Below are 20,438 nucleotides of genomic sequence, written 5' to 3'. Positions count from 1 at the left end.
CCCCCGAAAAAAAAAAAAAAAAAAAAAAAGTGCATATTACCTCACGGAACCCAATTGGGCTAGTTTTGAGTAGCAATTTGGCGGGTTTTGTTGTGAATACCTGGCAACCTTGCCTCCGACACCTGTCAGCAGCGCTATAACCGACATGATTTCGCACAATAAATAGTCTTAGATGGTTACATAAAAAACATCTTTTTGACGGTCCTCGCTGAATATCGAGGATATTACAATTTCCCACACTGCGTAGCATTTCCTTGCATTACATTTATTAGTGTCCAACTCATTCCCTCTCATTTTGCTTTTTCATTTGCTTATAAATTTATATATATATATATATATATATATATAAGACTTGTGCAGGTATTCGGTAATGCGATATATCACGGTAATGAATATGCACTGTAAACAAAGCAGCTGCTCTACTTTCTGTTTCTGAATCGTGTTTAAATTATTTAAACAGCCATTCAGATTTGTGTATATACTGTATATATATATAGGGATATTTGTAAATCATTTGCAACTTGATATTTCTTGTTGAGGTTTCGTGACTGAATATGACAGCTAAAACGCATCGCTTATGTCGATATGATTCAATAGACTATAAAAAGAATAGTAATATAAAATATAAAAATAATTAAAGAGTCTAGTCGGCAAACTTCACTTACATGCGCGGGTCATCCTGTAGGGGGCACTCGACGGCTCAAGTCGCACACATTTACATCTTATTAGAGACATTTGGACAGAAAATCTATACAAATTTAAACATTTACCCAGTTTATTCCAGGGAATAGTGTGTGACCCACTTGTGGATTTCCGCTCGCTTAGTTTTCTTTTTAATAATTCACGTCTACTAATCAGAAATGACTGTGATTGTGACATTCCGACCAGCAGTGAGAAAAGCAACGAGCTTACGGGATAAAAACAGCGTGCGGGGGTAATTTAAACGGACGCTGATAAACGTTTATCGCCTTTGTATCGAAAACGCACAGCTGAGCAAATAAGTAAATTAGAAACCTAAAACAGAGGAACGATCGCATCTGACCAATCAGAGACAACCTTCTGGCCACCAAAGCCCCGCCCACTGTGAGTTTCCCGCGCTGCTCACTTCAGTGTTGCCAGTTCCGCGGGCTTTGGGCTACTTTAACACGCCTTCCGCGGGGAGTTTTTCATGTCTGCAGATTGAAGCGATCCCGATAACGTGATATTTAGCCCCTGGAATGTGAATTTTACCAGGAAGCCCGCCAAAAAAGTGTATTTTTCTCTCCGGAACGCCATTTTGAACGGTTTCTCCCTCTTCAAACGCGATTGGGCGGGTTTTCTTGTGAAGACCTGGCAACCCTGAGTCTCTGCTTCTGTCAGGTAACGCTAGTCGGATCGTTTCAAGCCGCAAACACTCACTCACTGCTAATAACTTAGTTAATCAGTGCTAAGGGTGATATTGTGGTTTACTACTGTTTAAACAGAAGACCTTAATCTCTAGTCAGTTAGTTCCAGTTGCTTAGTTGTCTTAGAAAAACGCGAGATCGTGCGAGACAGAATGCGGCTAATCTAGTGTTAGCACACTAAACACAGGAAGATTCGTTGTCTTGTGTAAAGTCACATAGCAAGGCTACGCAATGGCGGGAGCAGTCAGTCTGGAGCTAGACCCCGTCTTTCTGAAGGGACTGAGCTACCTTCACTCCAAGAGCAAAGACTCTGTGGAGAAACTGAAGGCCCTGCTGGAGGAGGCTTTAGCCAGGGGCAGCGACTCCATCTGTAGGACTTCTCTGAAGGTGATCTAGCCAAACAAGCTGGTTTAAAAGTGTGGAATTGAAGTGTTAGATGTATTAATGTGTGATCCGTTCTTTAGGAAGCCGAGGCGAGCAAGGTGTCATTACCAAAAATGACCAAACAAGACTCCAAATCCTCCTCTAGTTCATCATCATCTTCATCATCATCATCCTCCATCATCATCAGCAGCAGTAAATCGAGCAGCTCGGAGAAGACCAAGAAAGAGGGCGAGAAGAGATCTTTGGAAAAGGTCTTTTTAAATGTTATTTTGCTCTGTGATTTATTATTGAATAATATGAGCTCACTGGAAAAGCTCAGCCTAAGCCACTAATAACAGACTGTGTGAAATGCAGATTAGGGTTGATCCTGGGGAAGGAGCGGAGGCACCTAAAAAACCTCGTGTGGAGAAGCCAGACAGTCATTCCTGTACAATTGCTTTTCAAACCAAGGATATTCCCATCCCAGATTTCACGGACACTGAGGAAACCAATGCTGACGACTTTGCCATGGAGATGGGCCTTGCTTGTGTGGTTTGTCGGTGAGTGATGTAGCATAACATGAGAATCGTCACAGGTTTCTCGATTCGATTACGAGTGACATGTCAACACTTCGATGTCACAATGCATCACATCCTCAATTTTCAATATTACGGCTACATATTCATTTTATATCAAATTTATTTTGTGCATTGTTATTAAATTACATAAGCAGGCTACTTTTTAAAATAATTACAAATGAATAATAAATCAAAACAATTAAGAATTTAACCAACTAAATATAGCTTCAAAACATACAAGCAAATACAAATTACTAAAATAAAAATAAATACAAAATTGCTAAAACATAAACTAAAATTCTAGTGAAAACTGTTAAATTACCATTTGCCTATAAATAAATAAGTTAAAAATAAGCACAAAGTACCAAAAAAGAACTGAAACAATATAAAAATAAAAGTTAAAGCTACATAGAAGAATAAATAAACATTTTGCAAAATTGCTAAAACGTAAACTAAAATTCGAATGAAAACCAAAGCTGTAAAAGTAAAAGCTAATTTAAAGTATTAAGGAATAATACTATATAATATGTGACCCTGGAGCACAAAACCAGTCATAAGGGTCAATTTTGTGAAATTGAGATTTATGCATCATCTGAAAGCTGAATAAATAGCTTTGCATTGATGTATGGTTTGTTAGGATAGGACAATATTTGAAAATCTGGAATCTGAGGGTGCAAAAAAATCTAAATATTGAGAAAATCGCCTTTAAAGTTGTTCAAATGAAGTTCTTAGCAATGCATATTACTAATCAAAAATTAAGTTTTGATATATTTACGGTAGGAAATTTACAAAATATCTTCATGGAACATGATCTTTACTTAATATCCTAATGATTTTTGGCGTAAAAGAAAAATCAATAATTTTGACCCATACTTTGTCTATTGCTACAAATATACCCCAGCGACTTAACACTGCTTTTGTGCTCCAGGGTCACATGTATTTAATTGTAATTACTAAGCTGGTTTGGACACTGGTGTGCCAGTATGTTTCATAAGCAGTATTTGTGTTCCAGCGAATCCTTCTCTAATCTCAGGCCATGTGTTTGTGAGACTGACCCAGCTTTTCTCTCCTCTCAGACAAATGACTGTCACGTCTGGCAATCAGCTAGTGGAGTGTCAGGAATGTCATAATCTGTATCATCAAGAGTGTCACAAACCTCAGGTTACTGACAAGGATGTCAATGACCCACGGCTGGTGTGGTACTGTGCTCGATGCACCAGGCAAATGAAACGGATGGTAAGCATGTCATGACACTAAGTTAGGTGCATATCACTTATAATACAGTAGTAACTCTCAGTGTGATGTTTATTAACGTCTCAGGCCCAAAAGACCCAGAAAGCTCCACAGAAACCAGCTCCTGCTTTGGCAACAGCAGCACCTATGTTGAAAGATCCACTAGTGAAGAAAGCTGAACTAAAGCCCAAACCGGAAACAACTGGTTCATTCCAGGCCTTTAAGAGAACGGAGGTGAAGGTGAGTGTTTTCACATACACTACATAATTAAAACTGCAAAATGTTTAGTTTTTTATTAATTAAGTGCATCATCCAGGTATTTGAAATGCACTTTTCTCATGGGGGTTTTCAGTGTGAACATTATACTCGCTCTCTTTATGCTACAAAATGCCATAGAATAGTGCAAAATGCTCAATTTGGGATGTGCTTTACCAGTGTAAGTCCAGTTCTACAGTTATCGGTGTTTTCCCTGCCAGCATCTGGTTGTGTGTTGTCATCACTTGTGCTTCATCTGTGCATTTATATTCATGTTTCAGGCCTGTGTAATGTAATGCATTATACATATATGACCTTTCAAAAGTCTGGGTTTAGTAAAGTATTTGTATTTATTTTGATTTTATTTGTTTATTTTTTGGAAAGGAATTAATACTTTCAGTTATCAAGGATGCATTAAATTGACATTTATAATGTAACAAAAATGTTATATTTAAAATAAATGCTGTTCTTTTAAAACTCTCTGTTCACCACTGAAAAAAATGCATTACGGTTTCCACAAAAGTATTGTGCAGCACAACTGTTTTCAACATTGGTAATAATCAGAAATGTTTCTTGAGCAGCAAATCTGATCTGACATCGAAGGCTTGAGTAATCCGCTTGTTATGTCACTGTTTCCGAGTCCGAGCGCTCTATCAGATGGCAAAAGCAAACAACAAACGGTGCTAATATACAATCACAGTGTGCTGTAATACTACAGAAAAATCATCCTAACATTTATCTCCACACTGAAGTCTCAGACGGCCCGGCAGTGTTTCAGTTTGTTATAAATGATTAAAATATTGCTGTCCGTGATGCTATGAACCCAGAGACTGTAATTTACGCTGGGAGTTTTTAAAAGCATAGCTTAAATGTGTGCTATAAATGCATATTTTGCCATCACATGAATGAATTACAATTTAAAATATGTGACCCTGCAGCACTAAAGCAGTGTTAAGTCGCTGGGGTATATTTGTAGCAATAGCCAACAATACATTGTATGGGTCAAAATTATAGATTTTTCTTTTATGCCAAAAATCATTAGGATATTAAGTAAAGATCATGTTCCATGAAGATATTTTGTAAATGTCCTACTATAAATATATCAAAACTTAATTTTTGATTAGTAATATGCATTGCTAAGAACTTCATTTGAACAACTTTAAAGATGATTTTCTCAAGATTTTTTTGCACCCTCAGATTCCAGATTTTCAAATAGTTGTATCTCAGCCAAATATTGTCCGATCCTAACAAACCATACATCAATGCAAAGCTTAAAAAAATTACCCTTATGACTGGTTTTGTGGTCCAGGGTCACATGTATTCAAATAGAAAACTTGTAATAATTGTAATAATATTTCACAATATCACTGTTTTTACAACATTTACAAGTGTCTTTTTCTGTTCAGGCGTCTGTGGCATCAGGAAACTCTTCCAGCAGTGGCTCGTCTTTGCCCTCAGGCCTTACAGGATGGGCCGCCTTTACCAAGACCTCAAACATAGGACCTTCCAGTACCAAGTTGAGCACCAGTCAGCCAAGCAGCAGTAAACCAGCCCCACCTCCCTCCGGCTCCAAACCCGTGGGACTCTCTGCGCTGACCGGTGTTAAACCAGGTCTGGCCACTAAACCTCCAGGAGGCAGCAGTGCTGGAAACACAGCGGTAATGAAACCACCTCCTCCTCTCACACTCGGCAAGCAGGTGTTGAGCCGCTCCGCTAGTGGAGAGAGCTCAGGATCCCAGTCACCCGGGGGGGCGACCTCCAGCAGCCTGGGAGGCAACGGGGGGGGCAGCAGCAACAACAGCAATGGAGCAAAAGCCTCAGCTGACAGCAAGACACCCACTTCCCAGGAGTCTCAGCTCAATGCGATGAAGCGGCTGCAGATGGTGAAGAAGAAAGCAGCACAGAAGAAACTGAAGAAATGAGGACGAAAAAGCCAGACACAAATCCTGTTTTTCCAATCAGATACACTCGAGTTTGAACGCTGCTGGTCTTTCTGAAGCGGTTTGGCTTTGAGAAGTGCCTCATTCTTTCTAAACCCATTACTGAAAACAAGCTGCTCATTTTAATGACGTGTTTAATAAATAACACCATTTTTAGAAAAATTAATTCTCGTTCTTTAAAGGTGACATATCATAAAAATCTGACTTTTCCAGGTTGTAAGTGCTATAATCGGGTCCCCGGTGCATCTACCAACCAAGGAAACGTGAAAAAGATTAAACCCGTAACTTTGTTTTGGGAAGCCTTTTTCTGCAAGCGTCTGAGAAAAATGAGCGCGTCTGATTTCGCTCTCTTGGTGACGTGGCAAAGGGATCTCATTATAATATTACCGCCCCTTAATCTGTAAGTTTACACCCACGGCGCCGTCATTTTGATTTCGCAAGCGACTACGGTGTAGCAGCTCTAATGCCATGGTGAACGTTTGAGCAAAGCATGCTAACTGTTCTGTGTTTGGCTGCACAGACGAGCACAGAACACTGTTTAGAGTCCCAGCCTCAGAGGAGACAACAGAGCAGTGCATTTATTGATTTATTTACTGTATATTGCTGCTGCCACACAGATCTAAAATAAACATGCGATTTATTTCCCAGCTGTTCACCTTCACAGACATAACCTACTGTTTTTGTAACTCGTGTGTTTTTAACGTAAACTTGAACTTAGTTTAGTACTCGCATGCTGTGACAGCCGCTTTCTGTGCGTGTGCTCCGGATGTGTGCGCTCAGAAAACCCTATATCAGAAGTTTAAACTCATATGGTTTAAAACGCATGATTTCAGCACGATAAACATGATAATCAGAACCAAAACAGATGTTTTTTAGCAGGTCCGAGCTGTAATGGCGCAGCTCTATTCTGGAAAAGGGGGCGGGGAGCAGCAGCTCATTTGCATTTAAAGAGACAGGCACGAAAAACAGCGTGTTTCTGCTTCCATTCAAAATAGGCATTTTCAAAATGATATAATAAATGATCTGTGGAGTATTTTGAGCTGAAACTTCACAGACACATTCTGGGGACACCAGAGACTTATATTACATATTGTAAAAAGGGGTATAATATGTCTCCTTTAAAACCTTTTGTTTACTCTGACAAATGTAGGAGATTAATGAAGAACAGCTCACAAACAAAAAGACGTGGTTGTAAATATTTTATTCATCACATAATCTTATATATATTACTATATACAGTTACTTAAAATACATTTTAACAAGTTCTCTATAACAATTTGTATATAATTCAAGCAAACACTGTTGGTAGCTTCACACGTGCAAAAATATTTGTGCAGGGTTGGCCTTCATTCGCTATATTCATAGTTTTCTTCATTTAAATAAAAAAAAATATTGATAGTGGTTAAAGCAAACAAACAAACAGTTTTAAGCATATGACATCTTTCCAAGGTAATTCGCTGGAACGTATCCTTTCTGTCCGTTAGATTCGGCGAGCCACCAGTCTTTGTTACCGACGAGGTCTGAGAACTGAAGGATACGAACGTGCTGGTTCTCCTGAAGCGTGAGCTCTTGTTCACAGCGCGCCTGAAATGCATAAACTGCATAGAACTGTGAAAAAAGACAAGGAAAATTAGAAACTTTTTTTATAATTCTGCTTGAGAACAGTACAGCCTCAAAGCATGACAATTTAACTTTATAAAGATCAGATGTCATATTAGTTTTAAACTACAAAATGCACTATATTGTCACATAGCAGCGTAGTATCTGAAAAATCAGTGTCTCATTTCAAATGACTCGGAACGTCCATTCCTTTCCATATTACAGTAGATGGTGCTGTCAAACCATTCATTATATGACATTTTAAACATGAAAACAAAATTGACCTCTTCCTTTCTGAGCCATTAGTGTACCTGTATTATATGTGAGCCTGCAGCACAAAAGCAGTGTTAAGTCGCTGGGGTATATTTGTAGCAATAGCCAACAATACATTGTATGGGTCAAAATTATAGATTTCTCTTTTATGCCAAAAATCATTAGGATATTAAGTAAAGATCATGTTCCATGAAGATATTTTGTATGTTTCCTACCGTAAATATATTAAAACTTAATTTTTGATTAGTAATATGCATTGCTAAGAACTTCATTTGAACAACTTTAAAGATGATTTTCTCAATAATTAGATTTTGTTGCACGCTCACATTCCAGATTTTCAAATATTGTGCTATCCTAACAAACCATACATCAATGGAAAGCTTATTTATTCAGAATTTCGAGACATTGACCCTTATGACTGGTTTTGTGCTCCAGGGTCACGTATGAAAAAAAAAAAGTTTTCATAATTGAACAATTTCATCAAAATAGCTTTTTTTGTGCCTCTGAAAGTATTATTATTTTTTTCTAACGATGTAGCCAAGGTCCTCGAGATAGTATTAAAGGCATAGTTCACCCAAAAATGAAAATTCCAAACCTTCATGAGTTTCAAAGAAGCATTTTTTTTCCATACTATGGATGCCATTGAGGACCAACAACTGTTTAGTTACCAGCATTCTTCAAATATATCTATTCTTTTGGGTTCAACAGAAGAAAGAAACTCTGATTGGTACAACTTGAGGCTACGTAAATTATTCAGTTTTAGGTGAACTGCCCCTTTAAGCAATGCATTCTAAACTATTTTCACATTTCAGTTTTGATAGTCTTGAAAATGTTGTTTCTGTGAATGTATTTCACCTGTTTATTTCTAGTCTACTTTAACTTGTTTGGCCGAGCGGCATTGCAAGCGTGCTTATATTCAGTACAACAGCACTGGGACATTTCTCCGTTCCTCTTTGTGTTCAGTTATTCTGGCCGTCCAGAACTTCCCTTATCTACTGTTTCAACTGTGCATCACGAGTGCTATTATACGAAACCACAGCACTCTTGCTTGTATGAGACTGATTCAGTATTTGGAAGCCTAGTGTACTACACATGTCTTACATGCTGGTCCTCCGAGGGGTCCGGCTCGTCCTGTGCTGCAGGGGACACGCTGTCTGAAGCGCTGTAGGGACTGAAGCTGCGCATACTGCTGCTCCTGCTGTTTGACACAAACAGACTCAGATTGTCGAAGTCGTCTGGCCTCTCAGTCACGTCCCGCTGGGGGTTATAGGCTTTCAGGAATGAGGAGTACACGTAGCCCTGCATACCTAAACACACACACACAGAGAAATGTCATCAGCAGCAGGAGCCTGCTTAACTTAATAGGAGCCAAAGAATTGCCAAAGAACGTGATCTCAGACGGATCAGTGTCAGGCCTCAAACTAATTGAATGAATTCTCTTGAAGGATCGTGGATAGTTGATATGGACAGTAAGTCACCTGAGCGCTGGTCCTGTTGAGAAGCAACCGTCTCTGGAGTTCACCAGAGGCTAGTTTTGAGGAAAGAATATCCTTACGGGATTTCATTACTCTCTGCTATAGAGTTATGGACTGCTACCGCAGATGAGAGTCATCCCAAATTTCCACCAGAGTTATTAATGCTTTAGTTAATGGCGTGTCCTGGAAAATGTCATTGTGTTCACTGGTTTAAACTCTCGTGACTTGGACTAATAAACTTGAGCAAGAAACGGAAACTATATAATAAGGTTCAGGTGGTTTGAACGACAGCCTTTATGTTCATTTATAAATATGCTATTAATTGTTAATTCATATTCATTTTTGATACATTAACTAATGTTGGTTTATACAACTTGAAATGTTCAAATGAATACATAGAAGAAGAAAAAAACATTAACCAAGACTAAAGAATACTATAAAACTATTGATAAGTTTTACCAAGAAATGTTAGTTTTATGTGCTACACCAAACATTTACATGCACTACAGCTTGGGGTCAGCAAAAAATGAATTAATATTCATCAAGGACTCATTAAACTGATCAAAAGTGACAGGAAAGACATTTATAATGTTACAAAAGATTTCTATTTCAGATAAATGCTGCTCTTTTTAACTTTCTATTCATCTGTGAACCCTGAAAATTAAAATGCATCAGTTTCCACAAAAATATTGTGCAGCACAACTGTTTTCAACATTGATAATAATCAGAAATGTTTCTTGAGCAGCAAATCAGCATATTAGAATGATTTCTGAAGATCATGTGACACTGAAGACTGGAGTAATGATGCTGAAAATACAGCTGCGCATCACAGAAATACATTACAGTTTAACATATTCACACAGAAAACAGCTGTTTTAAATTGAATAATATTTTTCAATTTTTACTGCATTTTTAATCAAATAAATGCAGTCATGGAGAGCATAAAAAATGTAAATCTTACTGACCCTAAACTTTTAAACCGTAGTTTATATCCTGTTATTTATTTGCAAATGAATGGATACAGCCTGCAGAACACTTTAACCTTAGTTAATGACTTGAAATCATTATTTCATAATACTTCCCTCTTGCTGTGAATCATTATATATTTTTGTAAGGGCACACAAATAGACGTACTCCCCGTGTGTACGAGCCAGCGACTGCTGCTTCCCATCGGGTCTCTGTCCTCCAGCAGGGCCACCAGCGCCCCCTCCAGCAGACTGATGTCGCTCTGCTGACAGGCATTGCAGTTACGCTTGAGCTGATAGAGCCGATCCACGGCATACTCCTCCAGGAGCCAGGCTCGCTGCTCGTCCGTCTGTCTGGGGATCTCTGGCACCTGAAGACAGTCCTCCAGTCAGCCGGGACCGTTACCAGACCTTACAAATACAGCTTTACCCATTGTAATCCTACCGTTTTCTTGTCCCGTTTCTCAAAGCTCACTTTGCGCTCCATCAGCTTTTGGGAATTTTCTTTGAAGAATCCGAGGTTGCTCAGCTCCTCCATGATAGAATTTTGGACTTCGCTAAAGTTCGACATGGGAACCTAGATGACCGAGATAATGGTTAAAATGTCATATTAAACACCCATGACAGAATTGTGGCTATAGTGCAGATCAGCAATAAGTTTTAAAATGATTTTAGTAACATAATCTTAATTACAATGCTAAAAAAACACTAAAAATAAAGGTGTACAACATGCCAAAAACAGTCTATTATCTTATTAGAAGAACGTGTAGTGATCTGGAAACTGGGTAACAAAAAACATACTGTACGTACAGTTGTTTTAAACTGATGTAATATTTTGAGTTATCTGTCTGTGTTAAAACAGAGCTTATCGAATTTTGGCGTGTACAAAGAAGTCAAAAACGTTGAGAACCCCTGCTGTGGATGGAACAACCATATTTCAATATTTAAAACTCATATCACACTTTTGAATTTTGGCATTGAGCTGCATTACTGCTGTTCTACAGGAACTTTTATCACGTATAGACTATATGTGAATGTTTCCCTTTCAGGTTCTGCTATATCTTGTATGCCTGAAGATCCTGCTTAGAATATTAAAGGCTGATGGTTTTGGATAACACAAAGGTTGTAGGTTTGAACCACAGTAGTAACCCGATAAGTAAAAAATGCACCATTTTGCCCTTGAGCAAGATACTTAAACCTGGGTTTTTGGGTAGTAAAGCTTTGCTTTTTCTGCACTTCATAATGATTTTGTGGTAACACTTTACAATAAGGTTCATTAGTTAACTACTTTAGTTAACATGAACTAAGCATGAACAATACTTGATTTAATGTTCATTTCTACATTTACTAATGCATTATTAAAATCAAAAGTTGTGCTTGTTAACATTAGTTAATGCACTTCGAATTAATATGAAGTAACAATGAACGACTGTATTTTCATTGAAGATTAACAAATACTGTAATAAATGTATCGTTCATTGTTTGTTCATGTTAGATGATACATTAAGTAATGGAACCTTATTGTAAAGTGTTACCGATTTTCTTTTTATTTTAAAGTGCATCATTATTTTAGCATATTTTCTCTCCCTCCTTTAACTCACCGGCATCTGGTGGACTGGCGGCTGAGCTGCTTCCATCAGCTTCTGAATTAGTTTGACCACACAAAACAAGCAGTTGGTGAGGATGGTCCGGACGTCTCTGTTGAAGCACTGCAGCTCCTCAAGCAGCTGGGCATTGAGGGCCAGGTAATCTTTCTTGGCCAGGCCCTGTTCCTCTTTGGAGGATCGGGAATCCAGCTGGCTGCAGTAGTCCAACAGCTTATCGTAGCGCTTCTGTATCAGCTTCTGCGGAGATGCAAACATTCCCAGCAGGCTCGAGAGAGGAGCCAGAACCAGCTGCTCCATTTGATCTTTCTGAGGAACGCAAACCATACACATTTATAGACACGCCTGGTATGTGCAGATGAGAACAAAACAGAGACGGAAGCATGGAGATGAGAGTGCGTGCATGAAGTGTGAAATCACAAAATATTAATTTCAGAGTTCAGGTTATGACTCGAAGCTCATATGTTGCAGTTATTTCATCAATATACACGACTTCCTTTGGCTTATATGTGACCCTGGAGCAAAAAAGCAGTCTTAAGTCGCTGGGGTATATTTGTAGCAATAGCCAACAATACATTGTATGGGTCAAAATTATACATTTTTCATTTATGCCAAAAATCATTAGGATATTAAGTAAAGATCATGTTCCATGAAGATATTTTGTAAATCTCCTACTGTAAATATATCAAAACTTAATTTTTGATTAGTGATATGCATTGCTAAGAACTTCATTTGAACAACTTTAAAGATGATTTTCTCAATATTTTGTTTTTTTTTGCACCCTCAGATTCCAGATTTTCAAATAGTTGTATCTCAGCCAAATATTGTCCGATCCTAACAACCCATACATCAATGGAAAGCTTATTTATTCAGCTTCAGATGATGTATAAATCTCAATTTCGAAAAATGGACCCTTATGACTGGTTTTGTGGTCCAGCGTCACATATGTGATTTTAAAGAGGAACTTTAACACAGATTGACCGTTTGAGATGTTTATGGCTCACGCTGCAGAAAGAAATGACAAGAACTGAGGAGAACTTTCAGACTTTAAAACACTTACGAACTGTTTGTATGGGTCACTGCCATTCCTCTTATGCTGAAAGCCGTTTGTGTCTATTTTGTCTGGATCCTTTATAATAGCTTCTAGGTCCTGTGCATTTTGAACAGCAATGGAGATCATCTCCTACAATATAAAGAGAAATGTAATTATATAATTCAGGTCTTAAATAGTCTAGTAGTTTAAGACCCAGATCGACTCAAGAGGACACATTATTTAACGTTTAAATGCTTCCAAATTCACAGTATGGTACAATGAGGCTCGTCCTTTCGGATTTTAATTCTCCCAAATCACTAAATAAACCCTCAATAGCTAAAATCAACTCTGTACTTTCCTATGTTTGCCACTGTGAACCGGAACGAAATGATCCATGTGGTCATTTTAAGGTTGATTTTGAATAATCAAAAAAAAAAAATCTAAATTCCATTGTATTTTGTATTTTAAATGCAATGACAATAAAGGCTTCTTATCTCTTATCTTATCTTATAGCTTGGAATGTTATGATTTTGCTGATTTATGTAGAATGAATTTATGAGTCACTTCATCTCACAGATCAAGAGTCTTTACTGTACGCATAAATCATTAAACAAAGTACATTAACACAATTGTTTTGTATTATAAGTTTTCTGAAATGTTATGTTTAAATATGCAAATGAGACAAATTTGCATACATTTCAAAAGCCAGATTCATAATTGTCTGTTTTTGGATAAATCTTTTTATCACTCCAAAAAATAGTCAACAGCCATAAAAATACATTTTCACCATGTTTTTAAGCATAAAATATTATACAAAATCAGACGAATTATATATGCACAAATCCCTCTGTACAAATCCTCAGAACATGGTCAGGAATAAACCGGTGAGTTTGATATGTGTAGGTGCAACTCATTTTGTCAGATAAAACGTGCACATCACTTAAATGTGCATTTTGGATGTTTTAATTGTTCAATTTGTCTTGCCTTATAATTGCATTTATTTTGCATGCTTAAAAACATGTCACGTTTCTTACTGCATCTTCATACCTGAGTATAGAGCAGGTAACAGCTGGTGTTTTTCACTAGCTGCCTCACAGCTTTCTCAAGGCTACGGAAAAGTTTCTCCTCCCTGTCAAACGCTTCATCCCTCACCTGTCAAAAGAGAAGCCATGACAATACACTCACACATGCTCATTCTAGCCTTGTTTCATGAAAGTACCTGTGGCTCGACACCAGTGAGAATCTTGAAGTAGCTCGTCAGTCGGTCTGATTTCTTCCTGATAGAATGAATGTTGAGCTTGTTGAGTTTACCCATCAGTGAGGTTTCATCATCACTCCTCTTATACTTCAGCACTGAAACAACACAAGTCTCATATATTTGCATACTTGAATATCCCCAAAGCAAAAAGAAACCTTTTAACCCCAATATAGTAGTAGTAGTAGTTAGTGCAATTGCCTCACCTATGTCTTTCCTCCTCTTGAACTCGTTAATGTTGATGTTAATGATCTTGACAGTGGTCAGAGCTTCCTGTAAGGGTCTGTTGTCAGGGTGGTCTGTGGGCGTGGCATTCCACAGTTCAGCCAATAGCAGCGGGTATTTCATGACGCGTTGCACAGGTTTAATGAGTAGAGAGCCCATGTCAAGCAAATTGGGCCTCCCTCTGAAAAATAGCATTGAATGAAGAAAACGTTAAAAACCAGACCTGGTGCACTCCAGTTTGTGCACTATATAAATTGCTTTTATGATGTGTTTGTAGCATGATGCCAGCAACAACAAAATCGCAGATGCATAGCTTGAATACACTAGAGGTTGCATTGAGAACCCCAGCGACTTAACACTGCTTTTGTGCTGCAGGCTCACATATGTCTATAAACTAACATTCATGGTTATAGTTATGAAATATCTGAATGCATTTATGACCATGTTTAAATTAGAAAATGTGTACTCACTCTTGGTCATATATTTTCCTGTGAGAGAGGAGACAACATATCATTAATGTGCACATGACACTCATAATGAGAGATAAATGCAGTCAGCTTCATTACTTGAGTGCTGATATACATCTTCTAAAATGCTGCTGGATGTCCTCCTGTGCTTCATAAGACTCGAGTAAAGCATTAGCCTCGTCGTGATGATAGCAGTAAATTTTGTACACATCCTCCATGACGGCTTTGGTTTGGATAAACACTTCTCCTAAAAATAAATAAATAAATAAATAAAAGTCAGACTGGATTTGATGAAGTTTAAAGAGGTCACATTTTTATTTTAATAGTTAGTCAAACGTGTCTGTTTGAGATGCACCTATGAGCTGTGTTTCGGGGTCAGGGTCAGCGACGGCATATTTCAGCCTTTGGAGCAGCTCAGCAGAGACCTCACACACAGACTCCGTGTTGGTGAACAGTCGATCCACATCCACCACCTTAAAAACCCCACCAGACCCCATTCAAATCAATGCTTATCAAGTAGTTTAGTAGATGCTCAGAAGAAATGCACTACACATCATAATGGGGGAAACTTATCATTAAAATAGGTAAGTGGCAACACTATTGATTGACTGTTCATGTACAGATTTGAGAGAATATCTCTCTCTATGGTTGTGAACATGCCTGAGCTGCTCTTAGAGGAAGCAGAACCTCGCTTATGCAGAGCTCCAGGTCCTTCTGATGATCTCCTTCTGTCCTCACCAGCTCCTCAATGACCTTTGACCGTTTCGTCATCCTCCTGAGGCGGATCTCGTCTGGATCCATGGCTGGGGATGTGGGCGAGGAGAGATCGTGCGGGGACATTTTCTCTGATGCGAGGAGCACAAAAGATGAATTATGCAGTTTAGATTTACATACAGTACACCACTAAATCCTGTTAAATTCACGGTCTCAAAAAAAAAAAAAAATCCCGGCAGCTATGGTTGTCAGAAATTCATGGTGACAGCATTTCAGGTATTATGGAAGAGCGTATTGGTGCCTGTATATTTTTACAACTTATATATGATGTGTCACATAGGGACTTCTGAGCCTTGTATGGCCTTGTCCTTCACTGTAAATGATATAGCAATAGTTTTTATTTCCAAAAAAACATACATTTTACATTATTTTACAGTAAAATTACATATAATGCAATGTTAAACCATTTACAGTTTTTCCTCATATAATATGGAACGGAACAGTTAACCAATTAACAGGATTTTACTGTGCCATTTTTAGTCTCTCTCTGTAAAAATTACAAACTTTTTGTAATTTTTGTAATTTTTCATTTTTGTCAAAATGTCATTTTTGTTGTTGCTAAATGCAAACCCTCCAGGATTTAAAGATTTCTCTGAAGAAGAAGAAAAAAAAAAAGTAAATTGCTCTTGGACTGACCTGAGAAACTGACCTAGAGTGTTACTGACCGATATTACAGCTGCACAAATAATTACATTCCATTAGGAATCATCAAAACACAATATGTTCAAATTGCATTTGTATCTGAATAAACCTAAAAAAGGATGTCTTGCTGCTGGTAATAGGACAGTTAAACAAAGCTGGTATGTACTTTGGGAAGTGAGGTGATACTTTGTTTCATGATCACTTCCTCCTTACAGAGACAGGCTGCTGGCGGAGGAGGGGCCAGGTGTCATATTACTGTTTGTGATGTCTAGGCCTTATATCTTTACATCCCAAAGATAAAGATTTAGTGTTTAAACAAGACTGATCATTAGACCAAATTGTAATATTTTCCGATGTAAATAAGGAAATGATTGCAGTGATGAGAGGATTTGCTCTTGCATTACATAGTAATGATACATTTCACATTTAAAGTTTAAAATTCAGCAACCCAGGAAACAAAACTGAGACTTATTCTGTGTGAAAAAAAGTGCAGTTCACACACATCATTTGAGGAGCGTGTCATAGAGAAAGAGTTATGACAATTCACACAGGATCATATAACAAATCTCTGGCCTACAAATCAACATGTTCATGATTCAGAAAGAGTAACGCATGACACCAATCTCCTCACAGCACACGTTTCATCAGTAATAAATGATGCTCTGGTGAATCTGCATTTGAACTTTCTGAGCAATTTAGACTGGCAGAAAGGAAAACACAAAGCCTTTTCACTGAAGGCTGGCTAATGGAAACCTGTGCCACACAGAACAGATCGCATTTCTGCAGGAAGACGTGACCTGACTGAACTCAAGCTTGGAGATGTGTTGGTTTACTGTAGCTCCACTGCCTTTGTATTGTATCCATAATGATTCGCCTATTTTATTTTAATGATTTTCAATAATTTGAAAGCCTCAAGCAAGACTCCCATCATACTTTCTCTGCTTGGTTTGACTCAATAATACAAAGCAAACATATCTCTTATACACACACACACACACACACACACACACAAATTTCAGATGCTCTGCTGAGGTTGAGAGTGTTATCTCGCTGAAAGGAAGGGTTGCAGATGAATAAACCGAGTTGCATCTGTGTGTATTACCTTTTAACCTTCTCGCGCATCTCTCTCTGATTCTGGTTGCTGTGATAACACTCTCTGCAGTATATCTGGGATGTTTGTATTAGCATGAAACATGGGATCTGCTCGATTCAGTTATCATTGTATGGATGTTTTCTTTTATCCGGCAGAGTGTAAATAAAGATAAGCAAGCAAAGCGTGACATTTAACAGCTAAAAAAAAAAATAAAAATATGCAAGCACAATATTGTTTTTGTAGCACACACACACTCACACACACACTCACACGCACACACACACACACACACACACACACAAGTGGAACCTGCCCTGCAAGTGCCCATCAAGCGCTCATGTGATCAAGTGTTTGCTTTGGGCAGTTTTTCAGAAATGAAAATATCAGATTTCAAACACATTTATGCAGCCATACTAACTTGCTCACACAATGTTCTTTTTTAACAAATCTAAATATGTGAATCTATGAATGTTCCAGAACGCTCAGTTTTATGAGCACTTCCTGTTCAAGCATCAACATTTCCTCAATGATGTCATCATATTTGACTTGAAATGTGCCATATGACATAAAGACGGCTGTCAGTGGGTCTAAAACAAGAATAGATGTCTCAATTTTATTAATGAAATTACAAAATGAACTGTGCTTTTGCATATGTATTAAGAACTAAGAGTATTTCGTTTTACAACTAATATGCCTAGAACTGAAAAGTTTTGAAAAGGATTTTGAAGTCTGATTGCTAATCATTTTATACATACAAAAAGAAACTAAAGCTGCTGACATTTTCCTTCCATTGTCAGCGTATCAGACATGTGCTGTTTGTTCAGGGGAATTCAATATCTAAAATGGTTTGTTTGCTTTTTAGAAATGCATTTGTGGAGTCTCAGAATTCTCCTTCCTGTGATTTCTGTGTGTTTATATAAGAGCTATTTTCCGCAAACTAAGAACAAGACTGTCTTCATAGTATGTCACGACCCGGCTGTCCTGAACGGCTTCATTCCCTGCTCACTGAAGGCTGCTAAACTAGTTTTTCTAAAATGATGTCATTGTCAAGCTAAGATTATGATGGCACTGACATATCGTCGCAACCAGACTGTGACATGATGTTAACAAGAAGTGAATGAACAAGTGTATATTTCTTACAGTTTCGCATTCATCGAGTCAAATGCTCTAATAATGCAAAACGAGTGAATAAGCTAGCATTGATAACTAGCAACTTCCTGATCAAGTAAACAGCGCAGGCACTGTGGCCGAGCTTGTTTACGACTCCTCCACAGCCATGCAGCTCTGTGAGGCGAGCGAGCTTCAGTTTGCATATGTGACATCAGTCCAGTGGGAATAGATCTTTCTCTGTAACGTATCAATGCAACAGGTGCTAAGCATCGGCACACATGCATGGCCTCTTTTTTACTTCACTCCATACAAAGATCTAATGGAATATGAGATGGGAGGCTTTACAAGAGTATAACTGGCATAAAACTGACTCTGTGCTAACACACACTGGAAGACAGAAAAAATGGGTGACTAGATAACACCTGTTGCTTTTAGCATAATAAATTACCTTTAAGTTTAGCACTATACTCTGTCTTGTCAGAATGGCTCCTTCTCACCAAGGTTGCGATGCTGATGTCACCTTTGGAAGCGTCATCATCCACAATAGTGTCTGTCTTCCTCCTTTCCAGGTATCTTATAAAAAGTCTGTTTCTCCTTTTAATGCCTTTATCCTTGTCTTTTCTCTCCCCCTTTTCATTGTCATTCCCACTGGCCCGGTTGGGCTCCATGTTGACACTTTCTGCTCCCTCTTGTTTTTTTCTGTCTGGTGCAGAGGTGAAAGAGAGAGAGAGAGAGAGAGAGTCTGGGAAGCAGAACAGGTGCTTTTGCACACTAACTGCATGCAGGTGAACCCTCCCCCTCTGCTTCCGCGATACCTGCCTCAGGTGAGCCAGAGCCACGCCTCCTTCACTTCTCTCTTTACCAGAAACACAGATATGGAGCCAGAGGTGAAGGATTCTGGTCTTTTGGGAGTCTGGTCTACCTTAAGATCAATATAGGTGGCATAATATCTATCTATCTATCTATCTATCTATAACCACAAAGAAGCCCATACCTGAAACTTTAAGTACAGTTAATAAGCATACCTGTGTTTATCATAAGTATGTGAGAAGCTAAATAATCCCGGTTGGAAATATAGTTTTGGATGGGTGCAGACAGAGTTAATATTAAACAAGAAGGAGGGTCTGATGACTTAACTTTGAAGGGCATGACAAAGGTCGACATATCAAACAGGCCAGTAAAGTTTTCCATTCGTGTCAACATTTACAAAGCATTACGACATCGCTGCTGTAGCTATATATCAACAAAAAGAGCAAATGTGTAAACCTCGTGAAATGCCACATGACTGTGGGCGTTCAAATATGATTTTTGTGGGTATTGTTTTAGTAGATCAGATGCTTTCTTAGATTTCAACCAGATGATGCTATCAAAACTCTAATTGACTTTAATGACTACTTTAATGAATCTGACTACATTCGAGTAAAAATGCTGTCAAAAGCGTCCCGTCCACAGCGATGTGAATGCATAACTTACCTTCCATACAGGTGAAATCTGGTTACTCTGGAATTATGAGCTGCATAACAATGTGTTTCTGATGTAGATAAAGAATGAGTCGATGGATGCGTTCATTACAGAGAGAAACAGCATCAGAATGTGTCACTTCTGCGTGCAGCAGTCGTGTTAGGTGACTACTGATATGGATAAAGAGTAGAAACCAACAGAACTGTTCTAATTTTCAAATGAACTGATAAAGTAGTAGATCTATTTAGAATACTGAAAAGAAGAAAGTGTTTTGAAGAGCATTGCATTATTGCATATATGTGATATGATGGGTATCAATCAATCAATTTAAATCATGGCTTTTTAGGAATATTCTTTTTTAGGAAGGTAAAAGTGGGCAGAAAGCATGTTAGCACTAGTGATTTTCCACATACTGTACATAATGAGGAAAGTGTTTACCTTTTCTGTTTGGGCACAGGGAGATAACAATATTTGCACTTGAAGCCAGCTGACTCAAAACATAAGAGAGAAAATATAATGATCACAATCATGTGATACTTTCTCCGTGACCTGCAGCCATGTCTCTGTTTAGAAAAGCAAACAAAAGTAACTTTCATATAAACTTCAGGTAGAAAATCCATGAAAACATTCTTGAAGTGACAGTCCACCGCGGTCTTACAGTCTCCAACAATGAAAGAAAGATGTAAGAATTTGCAATCTCAGAAAATA

The 20,438-nt window shown here is 38.1% G+C and overlaps 2 protein-coding genes across 2 annotated transcripts; one reads left to right on the top strand and one right to left on the bottom strand.

Annotated features, from left to right (window-relative positions):
- Window positions 1-1,337: 1,337 nt before the first annotated feature.
- On the top strand, window positions 1,338-5,910 carry LOC107700286 (integrator complex subunit 12-like). The gene is made up of 6 exons (XM_016501894.1): window positions 1,338-1,772; window positions 1,850-2,020; window positions 2,124-2,308; window positions 3,403-3,562; window positions 3,647-3,799; window positions 5,221-5,910. Exons 1-6 carry the CDS (start codon window positions 1,617-1,619, stop codon window positions 5,734-5,736), a joined length of 1,341 nt encoding a protein of 446 aa, XP_016357380.1. The 5' UTR covers window positions 1,338-1,616; the 3' UTR covers window positions 5,737-5,910.
- Window positions 5,911-6,955: 1,045 nt separating this feature from the next.
- On the bottom strand, window positions 6,956-18,984 carry LOC107700325 (rho guanine nucleotide exchange factor 38-like). The gene is made up of 14 exons (XM_016501955.1): window positions 18,718-18,984; window positions 15,311-15,495; window positions 15,006-15,123; window positions 14,750-14,897; window positions 14,654-14,671; window positions 14,165-14,364; window positions 13,923-14,056; window positions 13,751-13,855; window positions 12,731-12,853; window positions 11,668-11,979; window positions 10,512-10,643; window positions 10,236-10,437; window positions 8,728-8,933; window positions 6,956-7,362 (listed from the first exon to the last, which is right to left on the bottom strand). Exons 1-14 carry the CDS (start codon window positions 18,935-18,937, stop codon window positions 7,180-7,182), a joined length of 2,286 nt encoding a protein of 761 aa, XP_016357441.1. The 5' UTR covers window positions 18,938-18,984; the 3' UTR covers window positions 6,956-7,179.
- Window positions 18,985-20,438: the final 1,454 nt, after the last annotated feature.

The sequence above is a fragment of the Sinocyclocheilus anshuiensis genome, unplaced genomic scaffold (genome assembly GCF_001515605.1).
Source record: "Sinocyclocheilus anshuiensis isolate Anshui unplaced genomic scaffold, SAMN03320099.WGS_v1.1 scaffold326, whole genome shotgun sequence".
In the NCBI taxonomy this organism is placed as follows: domain Eukaryota; kingdom Metazoa; phylum Chordata; class Actinopteri; order Cypriniformes; family Cyprinidae; genus Sinocyclocheilus; species Sinocyclocheilus anshuiensis.
Note: the sequence above shows the minus strand (reverse complement) of the source record. Positions and strands in the feature narration are given on the sequence as shown.

Bases quoted from the DNA above. Each gene is read 5' to 3' on its own strand.
- LOC107700286 (XM_016501894.1), top strand. From the start codon at position 1,617: ATGGCGGGAGCAGTCAGTCTGGAGCTAGACCCCGTCTTTCTGAAGGGA. The intron at 1,773-1,849 runs GTGATCTAGCCA...TCCGTTCTTTAG, and splicing joins TCTGTAGGACTTCTCTGAAG to GAAGCCGAGGCGAGCAAGGT. The intron at 2,021-2,123 runs GTCTTTTTAAAT...TGTGAAATGCAG, and splicing joins AGAAGAGATCTTTGGAAAAG to ATTAGGGTTGATCCTGGGGA.
- LOC107700325 (XM_016501955.1), bottom strand. From the start codon at position 18,937: ATGGAGCCCAACCGGGCCAGTGGGAATGACAATGAAAAGGGGGAGAGA. The intron at 14,057-14,164 runs GTGAGGCAATTG...GTGTTGTTTCAG, and splicing joins CAAGAGGAGGAAAGACATAG to TGCTGAAGTATAAGAGGAGT. The intron at 10,644-11,667 runs GTGAGTTAAAGG...TCGGTCATCTAG, and splicing joins CGCCAGTCCACCAGATGCCG to GTTCCCATGTCGAACTTTAG.